A 13,028-nucleotide genomic window follows, 5' to 3' on the forward strand; every position below is an offset into this window, starting at 1 on the left:
TAGATGCGCGTTCATAATGCAGAGGGAAATAACTCTCAGAATAACGTTATTAGCACATTTTTACAACTTGAGGAACGAATGTTTTTAATAAGGGCTATACAAGTGTTCATACTGGGTAGTTTATTTAGTTTAAAAAAAATTATCCAACGATTTACAGACCACTCTTTCCCCATGTAAGTCAATGGGAAAAAGTGTTTCCGGGCCTGGCAACCAAAAGGAAGTGTAGTACTGCCGTTTGGCCAGCACGAATATTTTCATCAGAGTCCGGCGCACTTCCTGGGGGCTTGGTGTCACTACCCGATCGGTACACCTGCCCGATCTGTACTGCACATGTGCGAGATGGTCCGCCATATTGGACAACTACATACTAGTGATGTGTCGGTCGCGAACGAGCCGATTCTTTTGAACGGCTCTTTGGTACGAACGAGGGGAACCGAGTCGTACTTGGTGAGAGCCGTTCTTCTTATCGTTCAATCAAAGTTGGTCCGCACTCACTGCCTGCCAAAATTCACTCGCCTTTTAAAAAGCTTGATTTTGTTCCCCAAACGTATTCTGTGAAGACCCGCCCCTACTCTGATTTGTAGGTTTCAGCACGAGGAGTTAGGTGGGGTGGGTCTTAACGGAATACGCGAGAGAGAGAAGTCATAACAAGTGGTACTGGACAGATAGACGACGTGTTTTTCGGATGTAAAATGAGCCAAACGCGAAAACGCAGCAGCATTTGGATGCACTTCAACCAAAACCCAGGCAGTGATAAAGCGCACCATTTGTAAAGGCAAAATATCCTTTAAAGCAGGGTCAACAAATAATCTCCATCGCCACTTAAAAACACACTACTAATATTAAGAGTTGCGTGAATTTCATTCAAGGCAAGGCAACTTTATTTACTTAACACATGCAGAGGGTAAATTCAAAGTACATTCACTGACATGAATGACATGGATATGGCGCCACCTTGTGTCATGTTTACAATGCAGATTATTGACATTAGGTCTGGCAATGCAGTCAATCATTATCCTGGTGATTATTTCGCAGATAAACCTAGTAACCCCGCCCCCTTTTTAAAAAAACGGCTCTTTTGAACGGCTCTTTTGAACGGCTCTTTGAAAGGAACGGAGCCATAAGATCCGGCTCCCTTCAAAGAGCCATAATTCCCATCACTACTACATACGGCAACTCTAATAGGACACTTGACACAGTGGCTTTTGGCAAAGCAGAAAAAATAACTGATAGAGATTAGTTATTGTTATTACAACGTGACTTCACTATTATTTAACAACTCTTTTTATTGGGTTCTTTTATTTGGGGTTAAGTACATTGTCAGAATAAGTGAGAAATGGATTTAACTTCTGTTAGACAGCTATATGCCATACATTTTTGCATACATTCACAGTAAATATTTATTCAGTATGATAGCTGTCTAACAGAAGTTAAATCAATTTCTCACTTATTCTGACAATGTATTTAACCCCAAATAAAACAACCCAATAAAAAGAGTTGTTAAATAATAGTGAAGTCACGTTGTAATAACTATAATCTCTCTCGGTTCTTTTCCTGCTTTGCCAAAAGCCACTGTGTCAAGTGTCCTAGTAGAGTTGCCATATGTAGTTGTCCAATATGGCGGACCATCTCGCACATGCGCAGTACAGATCGGGCAGGTGGACCGATCGGGTAGTGACAATAGGCTTGTTTGAGACGAGCTGCGGCTCGCCTCGAAAGTAGACGAGAATAGCCGATCGCAGCCGGGGGAGGTCTCAAAAAGCTCGCCTGAAGTCGGACAGCTCGGAGTCGGCTTGAACTTTGGTGGTTATTAGAGTCTTGGATGTGTCAAAGATTAGCAACAAAATTGATTTGACTGCATTATTATTTTTTACGTAATATCAGATACTACCTCTGGACACCTTCGTGGCAAAAATGTACACGCCCATAATAACTTCTATTAAATCATCATACATCAATATTTCTTTCAACTTTTTTTTTCATGAATCACATATACAACTTCTAACGTACTCAAAACTACCAAACATTCAATCATTGTCAGGATTTTAACCCTTTAAATGCCTGTTTAATTATTTTAATTATTTCATTTATCTCAAAAATGCCTCATTGACTTCCATTCAGACCACATTTTTTGATCTCACTGCCATTGCAGTATAAAACCATGCATTTTGTAATGTCAGCATTTCATTTAGAAGAAAAGTAGTGATATTTGATATTTCTACTCTATTCCAACAGATTAAACCATTTTCCCACTGTAGGCCGATGCATTAAATTCTTACATTTTTGCCAGTTATATTATGGAGCCGTGTGACTACCAAGGGGGCCCGAGAGCGGTGTGTGTGTGTGTGTGTGTGTGTGTGTGTGTGTGTATGTATGTGTGTGCGTGTGCGTGTGCGTGTGTGTGTGTGTGTCATTTCCAGCAGCAGACCAGCAGGTCCTGCAGCATGTGACCTGGTGCTCTCATACCCCATTCACACCAACGGTGTTCCAGGGCCGGTTCGGAGCTGGAGCTTGAAAAGCACCGGGTTTTCCTGTTCACACCGCAGCAGAGCCGCCTCTAAGCTCCGGAATCCGGTTCGTTTCGAGCACCAAAAAGTTGTCCGTCGAGAAGCAAGAACCGCATACGTCACGCTTACGTCGGAGGGGGGCGAGATTAACCTGAGCTAACAGTTAAGGCGAGTACGGCAAATAAAAGTTGTAACAAGCAGTAGTGCTGAGCAAAGTGACTAGAACGCAACCACACACTTGTAAAAAAAAAAACACGCTTTATAAAGTCAGGCAACACTAACCAGGCTTCGTGTGATTCTGTTTATTTGTACCTTACTTTGACCATCCGTTCGCTGATCATTGTGGAGAGCAGGCAGACGTTTTGTTTGTTATTATAGCAGCTATCGGATGGAATCAATACATGGGCTGTACAGGTTGTCATGTCCGACTATCACAAGTAGAATCATAATGAAAAATACGCCGGTAAAATGTGCCTGTAGAAAACGGCTTAGCAAGTAGTCAGTTTAGCTTCGGTTGCTATGCTAACATCACCCATGTTATACCAGAGAAACTTTCATAACAGCGTTGTGATGCCAAACAGCGTCAATTCAGACTGACACACATTCACTTAAGGGGAACTGGGGATATGTATCAGCTGCTTGTGTGACAGTCAGACAGTGAATACTTTAGAGCCGTGTGAGCTAACCCGGAGCTAACGGGAGAATAAACTCCCGTGGAAGAGCAGCCAGCACTGCAGCGGTCGGTAAATGCCGCTGAAACACATTAATAAACAATGAACCACGGCACTCTGGAGAAAAGTATAAGGTTGGAGAAGTCGTTATTTAATTTAATCTGGCTTCATATGATTAAAAGCAACATGATCATCGACCCGACGCAGTACCCGGCCCGTTGTTGTTGTGAGGTGAGCTCCGTTGGGGAGAAAATCAGCGACGTAAACTGTGACGTCATGACGCAGCAGCGGCAGCACCAGTCGGGCTCTGAGTGGTGTGAACAGAGCGGGAGCTGAACCGAAGAACTGGTTCTGAACCAGAAAAGCTCTAGCACGGAGCTAGAACGGGAAAAGCCTTGGTGTGAAAGGGGTATCAGTGTCCTCTCCACTTTCAGAGGAAGGGTCAGAGGAACTCAAAGAAATGCTGGACTCCAGAGAGCATTCAGTGTCAGACCCCCCCTCGAACCTTGTGTCTTCTTCAGATGAGTCCTGCAGCTCGCTGGCAGAAGAAGGCTGCAAGATTATTTCTGAAGTCTCTTCTGCACTGAAAAGCTTCTTCATTTGAGTTCCTTCTCTTTGCTCCAGGTCTTTCTCCTTCTCTGCTCACTAATGAAATAAGCCCTTGGTCAAACTGCATGTTTATCTTTGGCAGCCAGGTGCATAAACACACTAACAGTTGTTTTTTATTTTTGAGTAATCAAGCAGCTCTTCAAAGACACATCAAACACATCCCTCAAAAGATGGCCTTTTTTTACCCATGAAATGATCCGTGCATGCTTACAGATTCTCACACACACACGGAGAGGGAGGAGAGGTGTGTGCTGGTTGTGCACAGGCCTAAAATATTGTTGTTCTATCACCTGAGAGAGCACCAGGTCACATGCTGCAGGACCTGCTGGTCTGCTGCTGGAAATGACACACAACACACACACAACACACACACACACACACACACACACACACACACACACACACACACACACACACACACACACACACACACACACACACACACACACACACACACACACACACACACACACACACACACACACGGACACTGTATTGCAGTCATGAAGCAGTGCGGGACGGAGGACAGCAGAGTGATTGAATTGATGCTGATGCTGATAATGGAGTCGCTGCAGGATAGAGAACAAAATAAGTATTGCACACGGCTCTATAATATAACTGGCAAAAATGTAAGAATTTAATGCATCGGCCTACAGTGGGAAAATGGTTTAATCTGTTGGAATAGAGTAGAAATATCAAATATCACTACTTTTCTTCTAAATGAAATGCTGACATTACAAAATGCATGGTTTTATACTGCAATGGCAGTGAGATCAAAAAATGTGGTCTGAATGGAAGTCAATGAGGCATTTTTGAGATAAATGAAATAATTAAAATAATTAAACAGGCATTTAAAGGGTTAAAATCCTGACAATGATTGAATGTTTGGTAGTTTTGAGTACGTTAGAAGTTGTATATGTGATTCATGAAAAGAAAAGTAGAAGAAAATATTGATGTATGATGATTTAATAGCAGTTGTTTGGGGCGTGTACATTTTTGCCACGAAGGTGTCCAGAGGTAGTATCTGACACTACGTAAAAAATAATAATGCAGTCAAATCAATTTTGTTGCTAATCTTTGACACATCCAAGACTCTAATAACCACCAAAGTTCCATCCCTCTACTAATTATTATATTGAAACAAATTCATTTTTTGTGTTTTTTTTTAAGAGAAATGAAATAATTCAAATAATGAAACAGGCATTTAAAGGGTTAAAATCCTGAAAATTATTGAATGTTTGGTAGTTTTGAGCACTTTAGAAGTTGTTCAAGTGATTCATGGAAAAAAAAGTTTAATAAAATATTGATGTATGATGATTTAATAGCAGTTTTTATGAGCGTGTACATTTTTGCCACGAAGGTGTCCAGAGGGTGCAAAATGCATCACGAGAGTATACAAAACATGTAAGAGTAAACGACATTGGATTTCAAAAATTTGACTCAAAAGAAGACTTGCAAAAATCCATGCCAAAAGCTGTAACACAGCTGAAATGAACACCAAATCAAAAAGGAAGGAAAAATGTACAAAAATGCCCAAGGAGGGCACAAGGGTTAAAAGACTGCTTCTATTCATTTAATAATAATATTTCAATATATTTCACAGCCCTTTTTATTTCCATCTGTTGGATAAACATTGCCTATTCATTTGAATATAAGACTGTCAAATAAATGTTGCATTAAATAAATAAACCCCCTGAAAGTGAAACATGTGGCAATATGAGATACAATTCCCAAGATAAATGCATTTCGAATTATTATTATTATATAATAGTACGCAGTACGCTTATTTAATTGAAGAATACTAAACATGACATTTCCGTGGTGAAGAAAGTGGAACTCAACACATCCATGACCATGAGCCATAATGGCTGTTAGAGACAGAAGACAAACAAGTTCAGAATCAAATGGATGTTTTAAATATACGAACATCACAGGTTTTATTTAAATATGTGAGAAAGTTGTCCTCCGGTGCAGCAGGTGGCGACACACACCTTCAACGTTGGTTAGTAGTCCGCCATTACACTAAAGAAGAGGACGTCACTTCCGGGATGCGATACAATCCGAACCGAACACTTCCACGCTGCGACTGCGAGCTGGTATTGTTTTTAACGGCCGTCAGGAGGCCCGTTTCTCTGCGTTCAGGAGAGGGGTATGTGTGTAAATTGTTAACCTGTTCGACCGACCGCCTTTAACACCGATAACATGAAGAAAAGGAGCGCGGAGAAAAGACGCCATGTGGTGGCGTGGACCAACAAGGCTGAGTGGGACCAGGTTCTGGAGTACCTGTACTCCAAGGATCCCGCTCTACAGAGGTACGCCCTGCAGCGGATCTCAGCCTGGAGAGGCCGGTACGCCAACAGCAGCCCGGTGGCGGTGGACTGCACGGCGGACCTGGTTCGGTGCCAGGTGCTGGACCGGTCGGGCCAGCTGGACGGAGACGACCTGGTCCTGCTCTATGGAGCCGCCCTGATGAGGTTCGACCATTTTTTGCATTTGAAGAAATTATTTGATTACAAGGCATACATAACAAAATAAACACTTGTTGTTACTACAAGTCCTGCATACAACATCTACATAGCAATCCAATAAAGGAAAAGAGAAGAAAGAAACAAAACACACACATTGATAATTACTTATAAGTTTACACATAATGGATTAACTGTCACATTTTAACAACACATTATAAATGTTTTATAACTTACCCATTTTCCCATCGTTCATCAAAGATATGAACTTGGTTTCTGATTCTCATGGCTATTTTTTCCATTACATACATTTCATTTTCTAGATTATTCCATTGTGAGTTAATGAAGTTATTATCGTTTAACCAATTCCTTGTAATTTGTTTAATAATTGCTATTCTTATTTATGTATTATTAGGTTCGTCAATTTGATCACTGAGAGACAGCAGGGGAAAACAGCCCGTCCCCTGAGGCGGCTGGCTGGGAACCTGAACATCCCAGCGTGGGTGGTCGACCTGAGGCATGACTTCACCCACAGGAAGCTTCCCACCTTGAAGTGGTGTCGAAAGGGATGCAAGGTGGTGTTGGAGTGGCTCCAGCATGAGTACTGGTCCAGGCAGCTGGGAGGAGGGCCCGGTGAGGACTGGGAGTCAGAGTCTGATGGAGAGGATGAAGAGGCTGACCTGAAAGGGGGGGAGCTCATTGCAAGGCAAAAAGAAATGGAAGCCTACAAGAATGCACGGGAGCTGCTGATATCTTATGAGAAGGAGCAGTACCAGGCTTTTGACGGGCTTCCTGAAGACAAAGAGAAGAACATGTCGCCACCCCCCTTTGCAGACATGAGCTGGTTGCTAGGTGAGATCAAGCAGTTTGCTTTGCAGTCCAGTAACCTGCTGATTGACGTGTTGCTGGAAGATGGATTTCTAGTCCCTACTGCTGAACAGCTGGAAACGTTAGGTTGTGACTCTTTTGACAGCGCTGGTCCTTTTGAGCTCAGACTCCCTCAAACCTTACTGCGCTTCTGGCTGCCCCTCGTGAAGGTGCTCAACTCCCCGTCCTTCATTCACGTGCTCCTGGAGAAGCTGTTTGTTGAACTGAAGCAGCTCGCCAAAGAGCAGAATAATAATCAAAGGGCTTTCTACATTTCTACTTGGATTTCAGAAATCATTCTCTGCAACAGCAACAAATTTGAATACCATTTTGAAACGAAGGGACAGAAGAAGACCAGAATGAAGGATAGGATCTTTGTGAACCGCATCCAGCTGAGGTGGCAGCAGCTGCTCTCGGCGTGCCTGGATGCTCCCTGTGTCAGCACGCCTCATCTGCTGCAGTTAATCCTGGACGACATGGAGCATCCTCTCCCTCTGGAGACCCGACAGAGGCTGCTCCAGCTCTGCTCCATCTACACACAAATTGGCCACTCTGAATGTGACACTTTTCTGGAGCACAAACAACAGCCCATATACACACTGGAGAGTTTGCATGAGAAGCTGCAGCAGTCGCGGCGCCACAGCCAGCGATGGCGCTCCACCTCTGACGCGGAGAGAAGGAGTGAGTCCTCCTCCGAGCACAAATGGGCGGATGCTCAGGCTGAAAAGGCTAAATTGCTCAGAGGTTCTCCATGGCAGGTGTGCAACGATAAGGTTTTGTGGAAGAACTATCCTCTTGGTAAAGTACCTGGACAGTCAGATGACCCATCATGCCTCATGGTGGAAAACTACTCAACAATGACTGTCTTTGACCAGCCGGTGGAGTTGGACAGCAGTACGACACACACTGCCTCTGCGGTCTCTGCATCAGTGAGAACAGCTGATGGTCTCCTTTGGAACCACAGTGATGTTAACAAGCTGAAATCTGGACTTCAACTTTTTTGAATTGTTGTTATGCTAGAAGTTTAGTCCCTGGCTGCTGGCATCAAGCCTTTGTTGAGTCATTTATCAGGCAAGAATGCAGAACACAGGCTTTACAGTGATTTGTTTCCTTTCTTCCACCTTTCATTGAAGTTGACTTGCACTGTTAATGAAGTAGTCAGTCCCTACAAGAGGATTTGGAGTAGATGCCTTTCAGTTGAAAACCCTGGCAGAAGGGTTATGTTGTAATTTCAAGGTGTTTATGTGAAATACATTTAAGTGCCATTTACATGGCACTTATCTTCAATAAAAGAAATTATACTGAAGGAATATGATTGTTTTTGTTTTAGTTTAAAATGTATGGATTGCAGCATTTTGGTTTGAAAGAATGTCTAACATGGAGAGTGCCATAAACAGACAAAACCCAAGTGTCTTCTAATCTACAATGTGAAGAGAACTATCTCTGGGTTCTGTTCATGCCTATCCAATTTCAGCAGCTAAGTATAACGGATCAACAGTTCTAGAGTTCACATGAATGGTTCAAGAGAACTACAAACACTACATGAATGATAACATTTCTATTGATATTACTTAAGGAGACTCATCCACCTGGACCACATTAAAGCAAGTAACATAAATCACACGGTATGAATAAAATGAACAATCAAACAGTATATGTACCTATAACATTAAATACAAGTACTTGAGTAAAAAATGTAGGTACTTAGATATTTCCACATTATGCTACTTTATACTTTTACTCCACTACATTTATTTGTTCATATTTAGTTAATAGTTACTTTGCAGTGTTAGTTTATAATAAAACATATAAATCAACTAATGCATTATCATCGTTATTATCATTATTGTACTTTAAGCTACCCAGTAATATATGAAATCATTTAAATAAACCCCACTTTTACCAAGTGCAACACTGAAGTGATGAAATCATAAATCCATCAATAATTATAATACAATAATATAAAAGATATGGTGCTTAAATAGGACATTCTGCAAATTGAGTATTTTTACTTTTGGTATTTTAAGTATACTTTGATGCTTTTAATTTGGAACTTTTACTTAAGTACACATTTGATTGGAGGACTTGTATTTGTACCTGAGTATTTACACTGTAGTGTAACTTTTACTTAAGCAAATAATAAATGAGTACTTCTTCCACCACTGTTAACATGGTCTTTATTATTGACTGCGTCATATTGAAATATTTAGTTGTGCTTTTATTTTGAACGTTTTGTCCGGAAGTGTCTTGGCAGGTCGACTTGGTTGTGACAGTTGTCACTGTCACTACCCGATAGCTGTCTAACAGAAGTTAAATCCATTTCTCACTTATTCTGACAATGTACTTAACCCAATAAAAGGAGTTATTAAATAATAGTGAAGTCACGTTGTAATAACAATAACTCATCTCTCGTTCAGATTAATATTGTCGGTTTTTTGTTGTTTTCTTTTTCTGCTTTGCCAAACGCCACTGTGTCAACTGTCCTATTTGAGTTGCCGTATGTAGTTGTCAAATATGGCGGACCATCTCGCACATGCGCAATGCAGATCGGGTAGAGCCAGCTTGGAGCGCGCCATTGTCCGCTTCACTTCCGAGCTGTGAGCGGTGGAGCCAGCCTTCTGTAACCAGCTCCGTTTCATCGAATGACTCTGCTGCAATCATTTATTGTTGCATTTATTTCTCAAACAGGACGGTGAGTAGTCGGCTGGGGAAGTGGCCTTTTTAAGATGCTGCGTCACTCATTAGCTAACGTTAGCTGCTTCTCTTAGTTAACACCTTATGGCTTTAGTTCGCTTTAACACTTAACGAGCGGGCAGTCGCTTGTAGAATGTGTGAGGTAGATGTTAACCACCTGAATAAAATACAGCATTATGCTTTATTTAAGTTAGATTCCGTGTTTTTGTTAATTAGCATACGGCAGGTGGACTTAAGTTAGACCAACGTTAGCCGGGTACTTAAGCTAGGAGGCTCCCAGGACACTCAAGGCCTTAAGGGAAAGCTACTTTTGTGAAGATTAATGTTGCCATTCTCATTTGCATTTTTGGTCGATTGTATATTGAGGTGTATTGTGTATAGTATAGTGAGGTGTATGTGTGACAGGGTGCATTGCAGAGCATACATTGTTAAACTACGTATAGTACTAGCTTACGCCTCTGGGCCTAGCTTGAGCAACATATCAGCTAACCTTACGTTTGTAATACGATCAGCCAACACACCCTCAGCTATTGTCTGTGCCTCCCAAGAAACTGCATGACTGCACCGTCTGAAGTATGCATTTAGTAGCCCAGTTAAATGTAGTATTGTGTCTGACGTTTAATGCATTCAAACTCAACACTAAGCGTGCATGTTAATCAATTCAGCAGATCCTTCTTTTAAAGATTGTCGACTAAATAATCCTCAAAGTGGATCACAGTTATTAATTAAACCACACGATTCAATGAGATTTGTCCAAAGACCACAGTGAAAATATATAGCTTCGTGCTAAGTATTTGATATATGTTTGAAATTGTTATCAAATATTTACTCAACTTTGCTCCAGTCATTAAATTGATATCGACATGATACATTGCCTTGATAAACTAATCGTTTAATTGCTGAAAGTTCTCACCCTAACAGTACATTTAATTTATCCCCCCCAGGTGAGGAACCGATAGACATCTTCTTGACAGACTCCTTGCCGTCTCACTGACAAGCCACAATGATCACCAGAAGAAGAGGACGCACCATGAACAGCACGGAGGGCCAGCTTCTGGAGGTCCAAGTGGGAGATGTGATGGAAACTGTCGAAGATCTCCCAAGTCCATCTGAAGGGTTCCCAGCTGAAGATATTGACGCCACAGGAATAGAGCTAGACGACCTATTTGGAATTGAAGACTTAAAATGGACACTTGAAAGAGACACCGTCTCCTCTCTCTTTGATATTGAGTTGGCAGATCTTGATATGTGCAGTGCCAAAGACCAGGATTCTGAAGTTGAAGCCTCAACGTCTTCGTCTCCAGAGAGATCATCATCTGACTTGAAGACTAAGAACAGGCAAAACCAGTCGAGTCGCATGATCAACAAAAACGCCATCGCTGCCAGATTGAATCGTCTCAGGAAGAAAGAGTATGTCAACAGCTTGGAGAAGAAAGTCGGCGTCCTGTCGACAGAAAACAACGTGCTCAAACAGGAGAATTCTCAGCTGACCAAGAGGGTGGAAGAGTTGGAAGACGAGACCAGGTACCTAAGAGCTGTGCTGGCCAATGAGAGCATGTTAGCCCAGCTCTTGTCCAGACTGAGCGGTGTGAATGGGATGAAATTATCTTCCTCGCTTTTCCAGGGGCCTGACTCGAACGACCACGACTACGCTTTACCGAGGAAGCGCGTGAAAGTGGAGGAGAAAGAGACATCTGGCGGTGTGTGTCTGCACGTGGACAAGAACCACGTCTCTGTGGAGTTCTGCACCAAGTGTGCCGAGAGTGCAAGCGCAACACTCAAAATGTAGGGTCAAGTACTTACCTCTGTTTTCAGATTTTGAGACTGAACTTGCTCTGTACTGAACCCCTTGAGGGTGGATGAACACTGTTGAATAAGTTAAGATTACCTAAGAACTGCTGAATGTGCATGTGTTTCTGTGTAATGATGGATTGAAAACACGTTACTGCTAAACCTTGTTGACAGTTTCTTCTAGGTATTGGTTGATCCTCCATGCGGGATGAGTGGCTTTCTGAACACCTTTACCTGCTTGGCTCCATGGTAAGGATCAGACAAGAAATGTTTTTTTCACAGGCTCGAGGCAGCGACCTCACTACTTCTGTTTGTACTTCTTGTTCCTAGTTAGTAGATTTTGAGTACTTTTTATACTCTTATGTTAACAGTTTGATATTGAAAATGATTTGATTTCAGTTAATATCTAAATAAGAGTTGAATTAAAGAATTCTTAATGTAAATGTTAAGATAAAGGTGAAGCTCCACAAAGAGTGATCTTGAATCAGCAGTCAAGTTGAAACATGCTGACACAGATAAGACTGTTATCCTTGTTGATAAGAATTGATCTCTTTGTGAATCAGCACCATTGTACAAAAGAATGCTTTCATTTAGCGCCACCTATTTTTCTTTATGCTAAAGTGGATTCTGCTGGTGGAAGGTGACGAGGCTGGAATCGCTGCTGCCAACGTGGCCTGGTATTTTTTTTTTTAAAGGTAGTATCGGTAACAAATGGTATACGTGATCAATCCTTCACAACATCTGTACTTCATGCAGCATTTTTGTAGGCTGTACTACAACTGCTCCATTACTCAGAGTTGCTAGTAGAGGCTTAATGGTCTCATTATCATGTCCTGTTTATTGACATATTGGAATGTATTGTTTAAATATTTCCAAAGTTATCTGATTAAGTGGTGAAATGGCAGTTTTTTGTGTAACAAATGTAAATGTGTATATAACTTTGAATACCTATTGTTTGAGGCAAATGGCCTTGATGTTGGACAAATAAATCATATTTTCATTATGTTTATGAGTTACAAATATTTACTGTGTCTTGTTCTGAACTGTTGATATTAATGCATCTCTTTTTCTCTTTTTAAACAGCAAGCTCTGCCGATAGTGGTCTAACTTTTCCTGAACATTTGGGTCAAGTCTGGTAAAGGTTGTCAAAACAAATGACAGACATCATTTGATGGAAATGCAAAGCCTGCAGTATTGGGGGGGGGGGGTTTAAATAATTCCGATCTATACAACCAGTCGTAAAAAATCCCACATTTATTTTTGTTTAAAACAAGCATTTCTAGATGTCATAGTAGGAAAAGCACATGTTAAATGTAAAGGGCTATACCTGCATCAGGATATATATTTTTTTTCAATTGGATTTAGCATTTCAATACAAAGATCATATTTTCCTTAATATCTGGCCATCAGCAAAACCATTGGCC

The 13,028-nt window shown here is 41.5% G+C and overlaps 2 protein-coding genes across 3 annotated transcripts; both read left to right on the forward strand.

Annotated features, from left to right (window-relative positions):
• The first annotated feature begins 5,757 nt into the window (after positions 1–5,757).
• On the forward strand, positions 5,758–8,425 carry LOC117494682 (ribosomal biogenesis protein LAS1L-like). Its single transcript, XM_034145613.1, has 2 exons — positions 5,758–6,261; positions 6,668–8,425. The coding sequence occupies exons 1-2, from the start codon at positions 5,990–5,992 to the stop codon at positions 8,121–8,123; spliced, it is 1,728 nt and encodes a 575-aa protein (XP_034001504.1). The 5' UTR covers positions 5,758–5,989; the 3' UTR covers positions 8,124–8,425.
• A 1,214-nt stretch (positions 8,426–9,639) lies between these two features.
• Positions 9,640–12,609, forward strand: LOC117494681 (CREB/ATF bZIP transcription factor-like). 2 transcript variants are annotated; one of them, XM_034145611.1, is made up of 4 exons: positions 9,640–9,811; positions 10,758–11,598; positions 11,779–11,853; positions 12,226–12,609. In XM_034145611.1, exons 2-3 carry the CDS (start codon positions 10,817–10,819, stop codon positions 11,786–11,788), a joined length of 792 nt encoding a protein of 263 aa, XP_034001502.1. In that variant the 5' UTR covers positions 9,640–9,811; positions 10,758–10,816; the 3' UTR covers positions 11,789–11,853; positions 12,226–12,609. The 2 variants fall into 2 exon arrangements, with proteins under 2 accessions (XP_034001502.1, XP_034001503.1); XM_034145612.1 differs by having other exon boundaries at positions 10,758–11,853.
• The last annotated feature ends 419 nt before the right edge of the window (positions 12,610–13,028 follow it).

Source organism: Trematomus bernacchii, unplaced genomic scaffold (assembly GCF_902827165.1).
Source record: "Trematomus bernacchii unplaced genomic scaffold, fTreBer1.1, whole genome shotgun sequence".
Lineage (NCBI taxonomy): Eukaryota > Metazoa > Chordata > Actinopteri > Perciformes > Nototheniidae > Trematomus > Trematomus bernacchii.